General features: G+C 34.9%; 1 protein-coding gene across 13 annotated transcripts in view; it reads right to left on the bottom strand.

The window, feature by feature from the left end:
• The window catches only part of ANK3 (ankyrin 3), a 325,335-nt gene that overhangs the window by 61,677 nt on the left and 248,858 nt on the right, over nt 1-14,800 (bottom strand). For 8 of the 13 annotated variants that reach the window (XM_076010014.1, XM_076010013.1, XM_012762792.3 and 5 more), the window contains 2 exons: nt 9,853-10,077; nt 6,919-7,073 (listed from right to left, as the gene is read on the bottom strand). In XM_076010014.1, the coding sequence (XP_075866129.1) occupies nt 6,919-7,073; nt 9,853-10,077 (380 nt within the window). Of the gene's footprint in view, nt 1-6,918; nt 7,074-9,205; nt 9,305-9,852; nt 10,078-12,990; nt 13,024-14,800 lie in introns of all 13 variants that reach the window. The other 5 variants (XM_076010011.1, XM_076010010.1, XM_076010009.1 and 2 more) reach the window with 2 other exon arrangements.

Genomic DNA, 14,800 nt, shown 5'->3' on the forward strand with positions numbered 1-14,800 from the left:
CGTTTAAATGACTGAGGATGTACCTTCACAATAAAAATAAAACATGAAGTGTCAAAGTGACATGTCAGAGATATCAACTGTCATACTGAGTACTTAAGGAAATCGAACATTTCATGCTTAATAATCTAATATAATTGCTGGCAAAGCCATATACACAGACACATATAAAACATGCCATTATTGATTAATGTTCATTTGCTTTGGTCCAATTTTCATTTTCTGGTAGAGTTTCCTTTGCTTTGTAATGCAGTGGTCCTTCTTCAATTGACTTAAAATGCCAGTTTTATGACAATAGACTGAAAATAAGTAAATACTTTGTTATGATTCAATTGTTTGCAGTAGGCTTTTTTTTTTTTTTTTTTTTGAGTGGCCTACCCAACTACAATCTTGATTTGGTGAAGTTAAATTTTTATTTTGTCTTTTGGAATTTTTCAAAACTGTTACTAGATTTCTCCAACAGAAGGTGCTGTGTACAACATAAAGGTATCACTTTTCAGTGCTCAACTGCGTCTACAACCACTTGACACTTTACAATTACTATCTGTCTCATGGGTGGTAAATTAAAAACAAGTTAGAATGAAATGAACCAACGTGGCCATTTCTAACTGAGAAATTTGTTTTTAAGATATTGCTGATGCACAGTTAGTAAACTTAGAAAAAGTATTTTCTGTTATATAATAAATATCAATTTCCCTTTTCCTGCTTCTGTTTACAATAAAATAGTATAGTTATTCAACCTAAAATATATTATCTTAAAAACCTCATTTGTTCTCATCTGAAAGTTAAGTAATAAGAACAGGTATGAAAATATTTTCCTAGCATTATAAAACTATTTAGGGAACTTCAGCAATAATTTATTCTAATGTAGTGATTGGGGTTTTAAAATAATAGCATAATTCATATATCTTCAAAGCCTTCTGTACAATACTTAGGTAGCAACAATTTTGATTTTAAAACCTAATAGATATGTAAAACAAAGTTCACACATTGTCCAGAAGAAATATAATGTAAGCCGCATATATAATTTAAAATTTTCTTATAGCCATGATGAGAAATAGAAAGGAACAGGTGAAATTGATTTTTTTCTTTAAAAGATGGAGCTCACTGTGTTGTCCAGGCTTGTCTGGAACTCCTGGGCTCAAGTGGTCCTCCCACCTCAGCCACCGGAGTAGCTGGGACCATAGGCAGGCAACACTACCACGCTCGGCTCTAATTTTAACGATGTTTTATTTGGACCAGTATATCCAAAACATTATCATTTCAATGTGTAACCAATGTAAAAATTGTTAATAATTTAATAATTATAAAGGAGGGTACTAATCTTCACATATCTGGTTTCTTTTACATTTGCAGCATATTTTGATTTGCACTAGTCCTATTTCAAGTGCTCTATAGCCTCATGTAGCTCGTGGCTACTGCATTGGACAGTGTAGGACTATCCAATAGAACATTTCTCAAGCTCTTTGATTTGTAAGTTTAAGACCTCTAAAGAGGATGGATTTTTCTACTAGTAACCTAGCTGCATGACAACAACCATAACATAACAACATAACCACAAAGTACAAAACACCCCTTGGGGTTTGACTTTGCAAACACAATTTTAAACACGTTTAATTCAACTTTATGAGTTTAATTAAAGTTTTTGTTAAACTTATAAAATGGATTCAATTTGGTGCACTATAAATATTATTTGGGGTGGGAGGGATAATGAATGTTTGTTTTCTGTTTGCAGTGTCTGTTTCTTCTCTGAGAAAACACGAATTGACAAGGGCTAGAACAAGATCTACATCTGCTGCCAAAGAGAAAAGTTGTTTCTGCCACATGATACCTTAGTGGTAATGGGAGGTTCTTCACACCCGGACCAACTGTCCTCTGTGTCATTCTAGCCTCTTACTTCAATAGAGCTTTGCTTACACACCTGCTTCATTAGCATAACCACTGATGCTTTATAAATAACTCTTAATTCCCTTATTTTGCAGCTACAGTTTCTCCTGAATATATACCACATCCTTTTGAGTCATATAAGAACTGAGAGGGTGCCTTGATTAGTAATGGCAAATTTAAATACCAGCTGACACTTATGGACATTGTTGTTCTACACAAAGCACTTGCACAGGCATCTTTCGTTCAAGAACACACCGAGGCAAAGGAGTACTGTAGGGAGACCACTGTAGAGTCAGAAGTCCAGGTTCTGGAAGTCTGGGTCTACCTATTTACTAGTTGCCAGTTGGGCAGTAGTGAGGGGGTGTGTACCACCCTCATCAACTGTGACCAGCATTTCCACTAGCCCACGTGGTGTCTTTGTGCAATTTGGAAAAGGGTGCCCACAGGGATGGACACAACCCTACAGGTACATGACTTGGCAACTAGATAGTGGCTTCAAACAAATCAGAAAAAAGTTCCCCTCTATCCTGCGGGCCAGTGTCAGGGCAGAAGGCTTTGCAAGTAGAAGAGGAAGGATTTCAGACTCCACTTGATTTCCTGCACAACTCACATGGCACCTGTGACTAGACATTGAGTGATTCTCATGTATCAGGCATTGTGCTAGAACTTTACATATATTAGTTCATCTTTTCTCCCTTAGTTCCTTATGAAGCATCCTCCCTTTACGGATTTAAACTAAGGTTTACAGAGGTCGAGTGCATGGTTAGGGTCACACAACCAGTAAGTGGTAAAGCCAGGATAAGAATTCTGGCCTGTGTGACTTCTGCAGATTACAATCCTAACCACCCACATTGTACTGGCCAAATTACCCTCCCTCCTTGAATCTGTCTTTCCCTGGGGTTATTCTAAAAGTTAAATTTGATGGAAAGTCTCTGCACATTGTAAAACACCATAGAACCATAATCTGATCTTTACAATTATTTTGCTTGATAAAAATCACTGATCAAAATATTTGCCAAAATGATTTTTAAATATTTGAGTTTTAAGATTTTTCAGAGTCTTGACACAGGGCAGTGAGTTTTTTAACAAGAAAAAAGATATTCAGAGAAGAGTGTACAACAGGACTAATATAAAAGTAGCATATAGATTGATTATAAAGTAGCACATACAATTCATTTATGGAGAAGGAGGTTTAAAAGGAGACATTTATAAAGAAATAAAATCAAGGGTCACTTGCCATAGATGACAGGTAAAGCTTAATGGTTATAAAAGTAATAGGTTAAATAAAATTATGGTAGAATGATATATTTCTCTTTTCTTTAAGGAAATCGTGAGTGATCTGGTCACTGGTTTACTTCAGGAACTATTTTTATCTTGTTAATTAACAGTTATTGAGGAGCAAAAAAAGCAGGGGATCAGAGTGGAGAGGATAAAAGAACATAAAAAACGTGAAACCTGAACTGTGCTTATGCTTCCCTACTCAGGAGAGAGCTTCCACGTGTTGGATCTTCAAGGAAAAAGATAGGTTGACTTTTTTAAAAGACAGATTGATTTTTAGTTTTGCCTGTTTTGGGAGGGGGAAATGTTCTGATAAAAATGAAGTGTCTTTAGGGACTGGAGAAGAGTGATGGGAAGTGGGGCTAGAGCTCTGTATGAAACCTATTCGAGCTTCAGTTATAAATTGTGTGGCTGTTCCCTTATTATTATTTTTAAATTAAATAAATGGAGAAAGCCACTGTCCCTTGACATTTCAGTGTTCCTTTTCACTCTGGTGGCTTCCTAGTGCTTAATTCTTTTAACCTGGAAGTATTTACTTTTTTTTTAAATTGTCTAAAATGGAACCAAAGTTTATCTGGTCTTTTAAAATGTGGCAAAGAAACTCTACCTACTATTTCCAAGATAAGACACAGAATTCAGGATGGGGGATTATGTTATTGTTTCTTTAAAAAGTCTGACAGATGCCCTCAGTATGGCAGCACTTGGGGCATCCCTCCATTGAGCAAAGATGTAACTAATTCCTGTTTGAAAATTGGTTTATTAAAAACAAAATGAAGCTATGTCATCATGAAATCAAGGAAGTCCACTTAATAAATAAACCTTAATTAAAAAAAAATTCTACTTCTGCCTGACAGGACATACTATAATGTATACTCTAAAATGAAAGAGAATATATAATTAGAATATTCAGTGTTCTTGTTAAAACTGCACTGTCCAATGAGGCAGCCATTGGCCACATATGGCTATTAGAAATTAATTCAAATTAAATAAAAATTACCTTTCTCAGTTGTACTAGTCACATTTCAAGTGCCCAAAAGCCACATGTGTCTGGCAATTATTGTACTGGACAGCACAGATAGAGACCACTTCCATATCATAAAGTTCTGTTTTACAGCACTGTCTTAAAATATTCAGTATTCTTTCAGAATATGGTAAACTTTCTCAGAACTTTTCTATTGCAAAGTAAATGCTCATCTTTTTCTTTTAACCTGGATATTAACACTAGTGAAGGATGGATTAGAGGAAATAGATTAATGAGACCTTTCCTCCAGACAGCTATATATTATGTTGAGGTTATATTTCTACCTGCTCTCCCAGGATTTAGTGAGTATCTAAATCAGCACTGTACCTGGTATTGGTGATTCAAAGATAATGCTATGTACCTTGTCCTCAAGAAGCTTACAGTATCAAGGTAGCTATCCACTTAAAAAAAAAAAATCTTTGGGTAGTAGGTACTACATTTAAAACAATAAAAAAACTATCATCAATGGGAAACCCATTTCTCTTATTCTTTCCATTTTTTGTCCTGAATCATCACATTCTTTCAGCATCTTTACAAATGCTAATTCAATTCTTTTTCTTAGGATACACATATTTTAAAACTTTTGATTGTAGGTTTTTAAAATAAATTCCCTTATAAGAGAGTGACTGACTATATTTCATGCTCAAAAGAAGGGAATAAAAACTAGAAATTTGAATTACCATTAAATGTTTCTATCCATCAGAAATCATTTGAAGTTAAAGAGAGGAAATAATGTAAATATCAGTGTGTGCATATGTATATATACACTCCTTAAATAATGTATACTCACCAGCTGTATAACTCATTTAAAAAGACGATTCTTCTGGACTTAATCTAGGCCAAATCTAGAGGTTTGTAGAAATTTTCCTCTGTAGGTTTATTTTCTATACCGCAGGACACACATTTCTCAAGTAAGTGAGATATAGTTAAAAGTCTTTGAAAACAGGCAGAACTAGATTTCAACCCCAGCCCTGATACTCAGTGGGGTAACCTTAGATAAGTTGTTTGACTTCTCTGAACTTTAGCTCCCTTATCACTAAAGTGGGATTAAAACCACCTGTTTTGCAGTGCTATGCTTTCTTTTTAAATTTCTTTTATAAAGGCTTTTATCAACCTCAGTAATACCAGACATTCAACAATTATCAGTTTCCCTCTACCTTGCTGTAAAGGCATTAAATTCATCGTTGGTGATGCCTGTATTTTATACCAAATCTTTGTCATGACAATTGTTTCTATAGAATGAATAGAGTAGTGATAACAACTGATATTGATTAAGGGCTATGTGACAAGGACTGTATTTCATATGTGCTTCACATAATTACTTTATTTATGCTCGACAGTAACTCCACAAAGTAAGGAAAGTAATTTCCATTTTACAGAAGAAACAGAGGCTCACAGGGATCAAGAAACTCGCTCAAGGTCACTCCTCAAATACCTTTGAGCTGGTCTAGCTCCTCTGTCCATACTTTGACAACAGGAGAGACTGTACGGGAGGCATTCCAAAAGCCAGGGAATTAAATGGTAAAAGAGTGAATTTTATGGAATGTGAATTATATCTCCAATAAAGCTATCATTTAAAACAACTGCTGAATTGGTAGTGATTAGGCAGTGAGCATAAAGGAAAGATTAGCTTGGAAATTTCTGTCTACAGCATCAGATTTTATGGTGAGCTTGATCTCTAATTTTTTTTTTAAATACTTTTAAAGGAAAACTCTGTATCGAAAACCTACTCTCAAAACTAGGCTATTGGCCGGGCGCGGTGGCTCACGCCTGTAATCCTAGCTCTCTGGGAGGCCGAGGCGGGCGGATTGCTCGAGGTCAGGAGTTCGAAACCAGCCTGAGCAAGAGCGAGACCCCGTCTCTACTATAAATAGAAAGAAATTAATTGGCCAACTAATATATACAAAAAATTAGCCGGGCATGGTGGCACATGCATGCAGTCCCAGCTACTTGGGAGGCTGAGGCAGGAGGATCCCTTGAGCCCAGTAGTTTGAGGTTGCTGTGAGCTAGGCTGACACCACGGCACTCACGCTAGCCTGGACAACAAAGCGAGACTCTGTCTCAAAAAAAAAAAAAAAAAAACTAGGCTATTATTCCCAGTGTCTACTAAGAAAAACTGCTATGGTTCTAATAATGACCAAATAGCCTGAAGAAGTTGTGTATAGCCAAGTGACATGCTCAGATACATACCAGTCTTAGTAGGTCAAAGAAGACACTGAAACACCACAGACTCCAATAATTATCCTGAAACTTATTTTTACAAAACTAATTATGGCCCAAGAGAAATTAAAAATTCATGAAGAATATTGAAATAATGTGGGAGAAAACTGAATGAGCTGTAAAGAGTCTGAAAATAATCATTCCAAAAATAAAATGTGAGTGTACTTTATTCAAAATGTTCTGCAGGCTTTGCATACCTTCCATTATTATTTCACCCTCTCTTCACCCATTTTCGACTTAAAAAACTTTCTTGACATATTTGGAAAGATTGATATATTTGATTAAAGACTGAAAGAATAATCAGAATATTTGTACATTTGTGCTGCAGGGGAAAAAGTTTGTTAGATTAAATGGAACTTTATGCCTTAGGATACAGAAAACAGCAATAAAAGCTGAAGATCCTGGGTCCCAGCTTAAAATACAAATGTGTAGAATTCCGGTACTGTTTCGCTTAACTTAGTCAATCCTTCAATTTCTGCCTGCAGACATTTACAGAATCAAGGAGTCATCATTACCTTCATCCATGCCATTAAGTAATTCAGTTAAATCTTCATTTTTACTGTCAAACTGATGCTCCTTCCATGTTTCACCATTTTCACTTCGAAGAACAATGAGTTCTCTCTCTTTTCCTCTCATGGACCCAAAGTGAGGGATTTCCACTATGACAGGGCTGGAAAAAAAATCCACCTTATTTTGGTATCAAACTAAATACACATATAGTATTGTACTTAACACAATGTTTCATCAACAGTATTCATTTGAAAATCAGAGGTGCCACTAAGGTTGGGAATGATTTCAAAGCTGCAGAATCATTTGCTAATTAAATAATAATATATTAGAAGCCCGGTGACATGCCATCATTCATTCATTCACAAACAATTCTTGAAGGTCTACCACGTGTTAGGCATTGGATTTAATGGGGAAAATATTCAGCACATATAAATAGGAATTTTGAATCAAAGAATTGAAAGTTATTAAAATAGACCATAAAAAAGTTGGTCCATTTTTGAACACAATAGGTTTATCATATAAAATGCTAATGATTTAAAAGGACACAGTCATTTCTTTAAGAAAGAAATTCTGTAAATTTCCTAATTTGAAAGATTATGGCTGCATTTTTTCCCTTAGCAAGAAAACAATTGATACAATAATTCGCTCCTTCAACAGTTTCTATGACTTTCATGGCCTGTTAAGAGTTTTTATGATTTTCAATTTGTGAAACGGTAGTGGGCAGCTTCATTTCCTGGCTCTCACATAACCTGCATAGGAACATTTAAACTTTCTGAAAAAGCACTTATTTGTTTGAACTTGTCATATAATGACATATTAATTTTTGACAGTGTCCTTTTGCAAAAGGAATGTAAAAGAATGGCTACAAATTGAAGATAGCCAATCAAGCCACGGGAAATATATTTTTGTTAAATTTTAAAATAGGTTAATACTAAAAAAGATGAATGGAAGTAAGCAGACCACAATCACACACAGTTTATGTAGTTGGATTGTGCAGCTTTATTTTATGACATTTAAGCAGACAGTATCATTATTCTCCTACAGAGGTTGTATGTAACCTCACCTTTTAACCTATGTGTTTATCTACACGTGATAATGGAAGATACACACTTAAATAGGTAAAAGCATAAAAAGGAATAGCAGTTGTAATGATCAAATAACAAAACATGAGCATTTGATTCATTACAAAAGCATTCACTTTAAAAGGGGATGATAAATATAATTTTACTTTTGGCAAAATAATTATCACTAATTCAAATTAAAGATATTATGAATAATGTTTTCTAATGCCTTTATTCTTTAATAGGTAGAAATAAAATCAAGTATTCCTAACAGTGTTAATAATTTCAAGAGATATTTACCATAGATTTTTAATCACACTTTATAATTGGACATTGAATTTTATTCATTTTTGAGAACAAGATACAATCTTTGCAGGTTAATGTGTCAGATACTGTCTCTGTAAATATTTAAGAAATGTGGCTTTGTGTATGACGTTCAATGATATTGGAGAGAAGGTACGAACAAGGGTCTTTGACCAAGGTGAAAGCCAAGCATAACTTTTCATGACAGGTTTCTTCATGCAGACTGCCAAGGCAAATACACCAATCCAACAGACAAGCGAACGAACAACGAATACCAATGCGTTTCAGCTTAAACAGAACAAAACAAAACAATTTAATAACTTGAATAGAATATTCTATTTGCTGCTTATTTACTTTTCTTTAAATATCTTGCTTATATTCCCAAGACTTTTCAAAATCTATTTATTGATGACTTTTTCTCCTCAAAGCCCATAAAGATCACATAGTAATCATGAGTACTTTCTTAAAGATCCTAATTACACACACGCACACACGCACTCACACACACATGTACATACATATCATTTATAGCAGATATTGATTCAAAGCCTGAAAATATCTTCTCTTATATTTGATTAAAATTAAAGACTGTCAGTCTGTCTTAAAAAGTATCATCTTCAGAAGAAACATTTCAAATTAAAGAAAGGTTTACAAAAGCACAAAGTTATGAAAGCAGAATGCTTGCAGTGAATTCCACATGCTTGAAAAGCACAAGATAGGTAGCGGTGCTACATTAAGTCAAGCCACTATGATTTATTTTTTTCTTTCAGTGACACACATCAACTGAAAGCAGTAAAAAAAAAAAAAAAAAACTTAAAAAAATCAAAATAAACTTAAGACAAGAATCAGACCATGGGTGTGACAGAAAAAAATTGAAAATGGAAAAAAAAATTGTAGACATTCTGTATCTTGTCTATAAAGGTCCTACCCAATAAATTTTGTTCCTTGAGGCCCAAGCTGCAGGATTCGGCTAACCAAGCTCTCACCCTCATTTACAGGGGGAGGATTGGTAGGAAGATGCAGTTTACTGAATAACATCCATGCAGCAGGAAGAGAAACGAGAAGGGGAAATTGTGAACAAACTGTCCGTCACGACAGAGCCTGCCTGATTTGCACCCAAGTGCCACCTCGGAAAATGAATTAAATTTATTTTTCCTTTTTGTAAAATATCATATCACAGTGGATCATGCCCCTAAAATTTTTCTTTAAAAAGACATGTCCCCCAGAGTAGCCATTTAGTCAATGTGGTGATATATAATTCCGGCATCTGTATTTTTTCCTAAGAACGGTGCCTTGACTTCTATGGGTACCACTAAGGGTTCCGTGCACTTGCTGAGCAGAGAACATGCTTCTCAGTTAGTAAAAGCCTTGACCAGCAAACCGAGTTAAGGGAGTTATCAGCCTAATAGCCTTTCACAGAATCACACAGCTTTGTGACCTTCGGCACTACACAAAAAGTATACTCGATCAGGTCCAACTGAGCAGATTTAAGAGTTAGCTCCTTGAGTTAACAAGGGTAAAGAAAGTCAAAGATGTGGTAGGAGGGCCAAGGTTAAAATTGACAAAACAACTTACCCTAAAAATTGTGCCCCTGCAGGACCCATTTCTACCAGCCTACTGGCTAATCCCTCTCCTTCCACCATGGGGGGTGGGTTGGCCAGTTTATGTCTCTTTACCAAACGGCAGGTGATGCGGGTGGGAGCCGTACACTTGCGTGGAGGAATGATGATTCTCATCCCATGGTGACGGCTTCCTCTCATGGAGCCCCCTCTTGCGTCCACCATAAAGCTGACCAGAAACCTGCAGGGAGAAGATCAGAGGCCGAATCAGGGAGAGAGATAGACTGTCTTCATCGCAAGTTGTGAAATTAAATGTTAAAGTTTAAAGCGACAGACAATGTAGCTACTGTTTCCTCCCTTTAACGATAAGCTGGAAGTAAATACAGTGGAGTCACATCAAACATGCCCCGCAGAACCTGCGCTCTCGGTAAAAACTGAGACACAACTTATTCTTGGTGGAACATAGTCCTCTAACAGAAGCCAACCACTTTATCAGATGCTCAAATTGAAGAACGGTGAATGTGTCGAAACTGGAATAAAAACTGGATATTAAAAGGACTCTTAAGCATTAAAAGATCTGTGGTCTTTGTGGGTGGTTTAAGGTATATTCAAGGGTCATTTTTCACTGTAAGTGGTTTTTGCCATACGCTGCCCACAGAATCTCTCTCCCTGACAAGTAAGATGAAACTCCACGGTATGTCTTCATATATACAGCTCATAAAATGAATGTATATTTAACCATACCAGTACGAATTTTTACTATGATGAAGCAGAATATAAGAATAAAAGCAGGAGATGACTAGATATGCTAAGGCAATTTTGATGGAAAGGGATTAAATCTTTTCAATATAAATATGGGTATAAAAGCTGTCTGAAATAATCTACATTTGGATATTTTATCAACAATACAAAAAATGCAACTTAGACTTCTAAGGAAATGTTGCTAAATTATATAATTCTGTCATTAGCCTTTATATTAACCCTTTGCACTCGCTTTTTTCTTGATTCCTTTATTCTACTTGGGATTTAATTTTTTAAATACCCCAGATTTTACAAAGCGCAGCAGTAGAATAAAAAACTGGAGCTTCTTTTCATACAAACTTATTTATTTGGATTTTTTAATATTTCAAATTATTGATACATTCAAAGAGTAATTTTAATCTCTATAATTTTTGCTAACCGGGTCGAGTCACACTTGACATCCGAGTGCAAAGGGTTAAAACAAGGAAAAAAAATTCTGCATGTATATACGGAAATGTAAAGAAATGAACTGTGTCATATCTGAGTGGGAGCACATTGGCTTCCTTACTGCCTGTCACGTACGAGCGCTCCCACCATCATCACATAGTTACAAGCACTCTGATAAACAAATCAATGAAACCAACAAAAGGAAGAGTTAAGGTCAGACAGGAAAACATGAACATATCTTTGCATTCTAATTTCTATATCTGAAAATGTACTTATTACCAGAACATCACAAATGTTGATAATTAACATTTCAACATGTTAATTAACAATAATGTTAATTAACATTAACATAAAAAAACTTCTTAAAGTTTTTCGGGGGGAGAAAAAAATAATCCCATCCATCAAAATTCTTTACTATTCATTCATCTAAAAACGATACTAACATCCTGAAGTAGGTTTTAAGACCTTGTATGGACTTCCTAGCTGGGGACAAGACCTTGTATGGACTTCCTAGCTGGGGACCCTTTTCTGAAGAGTGTGGCCTTTCAACCAAGCAAATTGGCCTGCAAGCCCCAGGGAGAGAGGTAATAGGATGGGGACATTTTTCAGCTGATGAGATTTCTAGAACCAGCTCTGCTTATCAGTAAAGTGCTCTCATCTTCACATCCTTTTGCTTATTTTGGATTTAACCATTTTACTCAGGATTCACTTATGTCTTTGATAATATCCTACCAATTTCTAGAGACCGGGACTACTATGGTAGTCAAGGTAAGAGGGGAAAAGATTCTCAAAAACAAAAATCATTCCTCCCTAGTCAAAGAAAAAGATAGTTGTTCACTTATACAAGGGTCCACATGAATTTTCCACTGCTAAATGCTAGGAAGCTCGCTTGAAATTGCTCTGGGCTGCCGACATTTTCTTAGACATATTCAACAGCTACCTTTATTCAGTAACAAAGGCAATATGACAATATTACAAGACAAAAATCTGATCTTTCCCTGCATTTAGTAGTTAAAATCAACTCATCATGGGGAATCATAGTAACAGAATGGATTAAAAATGACACAACACAAACTCTGGGTTTGAAGATTCAGTTGTATTAGTACAAACACACACTGGAGTGTTCCCAGGGCAATGTTTGTCCTGGAAACAGCTGAGTCTCAACAATAGCGATAGTAATTCTGATTAGGTCTGCTTGTTCACTGTTTGACCTGCAGAACTGAGTACAGTTCCAGCACAAAATAGGCACATGGTAAATATTTATCAAATAAATCAATGAACACAACTATTTTGCTATGTGTAGGTGAGACTTAGTTACTAATGCTATAGATGGATCAACAGAGAGAACAGATGGACAGTCTGCTCAGTTACCTTCTGAGCAGTCTGAAGGTAACATAAGGTTTACCAGTATTAATATAAAAATATCCCAGCTATAAAGAATATCAGAACCAAATGCAAAAAAATATTATGGCTAAGATGATTTTAATGACAAACTGGAAAAGTCCTTTTTCTGAGTTCTGCATAGCACACAGTGTATGGTTGGTGCTCACTAACAGCCATTTATGTTCTAAGGCTTTCAATTTCATAGGGTCAACAGATTGAGGAGAGATGGAACTATCTGTTAAACAGGATATGTGTCTTATTATTCAATAACATTATAAAATACAGTGATTTGTTTTCCAAACTCATTCCTTACCGTCCAAAAAAAAAAAAAAGTCATGCAATATAAGGTATAGAAACAAATTAAAAGGTGACACATAATACTAATATTCATATCTTACTAACATTTAAACTACAGCATGAACTCTACAAATGATCCTAAAACTAATACATGAATACTTCTAGATTTAGGAACAGCAGGGTGACAAATGCTGATACACTACAGACATCAACACAATCTGTGAGAAAAATTCACATAAATTAAAAATACAAAAAGGATGGTTCACATAAAGGACACAGTTATCACCTTGAATCATACTGAGGAAGTGGAGAAGAATAGCTGCAAAATAATTTAGAAAGCAAATGGGAAAAATTAATGTAAGATAATTAGAAGCAAGCAACAGAAAATGTCAATGACAAGCAAAGCAAAAATAAAAACCGTCAGAAAATGAAACCGAGGCATTTGGCATTTGTGGGACAACCTGGAAAAATATTTGCCTAATGGCTGTATAAACTACTCCCCAGCCCTGGCAAAAGTGAAATATTTCCAAGTGCACACCAGGTCTATATTTTCCTTTTCAAATAAATCCACACTAGCTGCCACGACTTTTGTTTTCCTGCACATGTCTATTGTCTTCAATAAAGTTCAAGGGGAAGGGGAGATAACTTGCACATTCAAATACTTCATTGTCTCTAATGTATGGGAAAGTCCATTTCTAATTTTATTATCCTATGTTTCCTCAACTTCTCAGTTTACTAAACTAAACCCTAGTACTTGTCTTTCATTTATAGAGAGTACAAAATAAGGGTTCTAGGCCTTTGTAACAGGGTGTCAGTTCACCAAGCTTTATCCAAAAAACTCTTTGACATGTCTGTCTTCTGAATGTATCCCAGATATTTTATGTTTTACTTCTCAAATCTGAATTTTTTTTGCTTTTGCAAATAGATCCATATACATCTAAATTGTATAAATTATCTAAGTTGTATAAATATTTTAAACAGTTAAAAATGATTATTATAATAATTCAAGGTTTTTCTAGTTGAGTTAAAGAAATGTAATGTTGACAACTCAATGCTCACCATACAATGTATAATTTATATAAAGTACTGTCATGTAAATTGTTTCCATTTGAATGACACTGCATTGATTTGTTTCTCAGAATTGTGGTGTTACCAGGCCAAAGTCTACAATGATACTTTAAATAACTCATAGCATTCCTCACAGGTGTCATTTTAAGGTTCAAATAAATATTAAATAACACATGTAAAAGATTTAGCACAATGCCAGGTACATGACAAGAAATACATATACGTTAGCTACTAACAATTTAATTAGAAGCAGCAGAAAATACTTCATATAATACACAAAGGTACTTCATAAATGTTAATTATTGTTAACTTATCTAATTCCAAATTAGTCTGTTCTTGTCCTTGATCACAATTAACTTACGGCCTAGATGCCAATTTCAAAGGCAAAAATAATGACTTGAGATAGTCGTTATGTTAATGAATTAATTTTTTTCTGTTTATGTGGATGTCAATTATCTCAAGTTTCTATTCTACAGGTGAAGAATCCAGTATCTAAAAATGATATATCTGATATATCGACTCAGTAATTGAAACGGGGTCACCCTTTAGCCTCCTGCCTGAAATTCCACTGACCAGTGAGCAGCCCGAAGAAGTTGCTTGATGGGGGTTTGACCACAGCACTTCCAGCATACAGACATTTGTTCCTTCACCTTTTAAACATAAATTTATTTTCTAAATTCCTGTTTTCTAATTATAATTTAATACAACTTAATTGCAATTTTATTTCAGGAATGCAGACGGTATTGTTGACTGGAAGTTCAAGTTTAATGATCTGTCAAATCAAAGGCCTGTATCATATGAGAAAAGTATGAGAACATCAGACCTGACTGCTTATTTGAAAACTAAATATTTGGGAGACATTGTTCTATCATAAGAAGTGAAGCACAAAATCAGTGAGGTAAATTAATAGAGATACCTACATATTTAATTTTTTATCACAAAGAAAAATCAGACACCAGAAAAATACATTTGAAATTCAAATGAAGAAAAATGAGTATGTTTAAAAATGTTTTTAAAAAAATCTTATT

The sequence above is a fragment of the Microcebus murinus genome, chromosome 14, assembly GCF_040939455.1.
Source record: "Microcebus murinus isolate Inina chromosome 14, M.murinus_Inina_mat1.0, whole genome shotgun sequence".
Classification (NCBI taxonomy): Eukaryota; Metazoa; Chordata; class Mammalia; order Primates; family Cheirogaleidae; genus Microcebus; species Microcebus murinus.